Here is a 2,550-nt window from a genome sequence, read left to right on the forward strand (position 1 = left end):
GCCGCCACCGCCGCCGTCGCCACCACCACCGCTGCCGCCGCCACCGCCGCAACCACCACCACCGCCACCACCACCACCACCATCATCACCACTACCATAACCACCGCCACCACCACCATCGCCGCCACCACCACTACCACTGCCACCGCCACCATCACCATCGCCATCACCATCAATATCACCGCCACCGCCGCCACCGCCGCCACCACCACCACCACCATCATCATCATCATCATCATCATCACCGCCACCGCAACCGCCACCGCCACCGCCACTACCACCACCACCACCACATATCATCAGCTCCTGATATCATTATGTTGTTATCGTACCTTTGATGACATGAATCGTCCGTTCAGGTCTTACGAGCTGTTCTTACCGAGCGCTAGCAGTTACGTCGCCGGCGCGAAATTCTCTTGTTTCAGCAAGCAAAGGCAGATGGTAAGAACATTGACGTTGCCACGGTGATGGATACGTGGACTCTACAGATGGGCTTCCCAATGGTAACGGTTACACGCGGCTACGGATCCCGGAAATCCATCTCTCTGACGCAGCAGCACTTCCTGGTCGACCCCAACACGACCGTATCGACAAAATACGAAAACAAATTCAAGTAAGTCGGTAGAAATTTATTTTCTACAGAACGTGGCCTCTAAAGAAATTACGCTTGATCTATGATAGTGAATGACACTCATATACATGGCAATCGTGGCAGTTTGAATTGAAGGGAAATGTGGTGGTAAGCATTAGACGTGTTGGAAGTCGTGAGAATACGTTTGCAGTAGGGCGATCGAGATGCCAAATTTTTCGTTCTCATTTCCATTTCGTGGCGTGAAGACGATGCATTGGCGTTGATGATATCGCCATCGTTAGCGTCGTGGTCGTCTAGTATTTCCGACATATTTTGAGCATCATTTCTCTAGACGGTTGCCATTAATCTGTCTCAGAGGGAAAAAGGAAGCTCCTCCATAATTTACATCACACCTCTTCACTTATATCTTCTAAAAATGACTAATAAACAATTGAACGAAGAAGCTGCCCGTTATTGCACGCCGTCGTATCTCCGTCGCATTCATGGGTACGACTTTATTCTGTCATGCTTCAGCTATATATGGCAGGTTCCATTCACAATAGCTGACGCTAGCACACTACCTTCCTACTGGGCGAATCCAGCGATCGTGTGGCTCACTTCGCCATCACGTAAGCTGTGTTTGTATTATCACTATCATTGTCATTATCTTTATGATTATCATTATCATTACCATTATCATTATTATTATCATTATCATTATCATTATCATTATCATTATCATTATCATTATCATTATCACTATCACTATCACTATCACTATCACTATCACTATCACTATCACTATCACTATCACTATCACTATCACTATCATTATCATTATCATTATCATTATCATTATCATTATTGTTGTTTTATTTGTTGTTAATGTTGTTGTTGTTATATTTTTGACGTCTTTTTCACGTTATTAGCAATATTGTTGTTGTTGTTGTCGTTATCGTTGTTGTTAACGTAATTGTTATTGTTATTACATTGGTTCCCGCTTTATCGGGACATGTCGGGAGCCGTGAAAACGTACCGATCATATAATAGCCCCGATTAAGCAGTAAACATATGATAAAGCAACGTGCGTAAGTGGTTTTGAAAGACTCACGTCTGTTAAGCCATGCACCCGTTTATCCGAGGCCCGATAAAGCGGGAGCCACTATTCTACAAAATTTCTACAAAAGGCGTGTAACAAACTATTTTTCACGCGTTATTTCTCGCTCCTTTTCTTTCTCTCTCGCGCACACACAGAGGCACTGGTCCACAGCGTGGCCGACAAGGACTGGGTCATCGGCAACCTGGACGTGTACGGCTACTACCGCGTCAACTATGACGTCAGAAACTGGCGCTTGCTGATCGACCAGCTCCGACGCGACCACACTGTGAGAATTTCTCATTTGTGCAGCATCTATCGCTACCCCGTGTATCACTGCCCTCCGCCATAGAGCGAGAGCCCTTCCTGCGAGCTTCCTTCTCCGAGGTTCCTTCTTTGAGGCGCGCTGCCTGTTGGTTTCATTCTGAGAGGCTATTCTTATGAGGCATTTCTCTGAGGTTTCTCATGCAAGACTCCCATGCTTCTCCTATGAAGCTCCTATGAGGTTCCCTTTGTGAGAATCCCCCTGTGAGACCTCTTTTTTGGTGGGGCGAAGGACTGCATAGGTTGAGCTACACATGGGGTGCGTGTGCGTGTGTGGGGAGTGGGGTAACCCGCTGTTCTCTTTACCCGTATGTAGGTGTGTGGGGATAACCAGCATTTCTCTCTACCTGTGTGTAGGTGTGTGTGGATAACTAGCTATTCTCTCTACCTGTATGTAGGTGTGTGTGGATAACCAGCTGTTCTCTCTACCTGTGTGTAGGTGTGTGTGGATAACTAGCTGTTCTCTCTATCTGTGTGTAGGTGTGTGTGGATAACCAGCTGTTCTCTCTACCTGTATGTAGGTGTGTGTGGATAACCAGCTGTTCTCTCTACCTGTGTG

General features: G+C 46.7%; 1 protein-coding gene across 1 annotated transcript in view; it reads left to right on the forward strand.

Annotated features, from left to right (window-relative positions):
* The window catches only part of LOC106815143 (aminopeptidase N-like), a 26,271-nt gene that overhangs the window by 5,402 nt on the left and 18,319 nt on the right, over window positions 1-2,550 (forward strand). Inside the window, exons 8-10 of the mRNA XM_014819575.1 lie at window positions 426-613; window positions 1,106-1,200; window positions 1,826-1,956. Of these exons, the coding sequence (XP_014675061.1) occupies window positions 426-613; window positions 1,106-1,200; window positions 1,826-1,956 (414 nt within the window). The remainder of the gene's footprint in view (window positions 1-425; window positions 614-1,105; window positions 1,201-1,825; window positions 1,957-2,550) is intronic.

This window comes from Priapulus caudatus, unplaced genomic scaffold (genome assembly GCF_000485595.1).
Source record: "Priapulus caudatus unplaced genomic scaffold, Priapulus_caudatus-5.0.1 Scaffold1050, whole genome shotgun sequence".
NCBI lineage: Eukaryota > Metazoa > Priapulida > Priapulimorpha > Priapulimorphida > Priapulidae > Priapulus > Priapulus caudatus.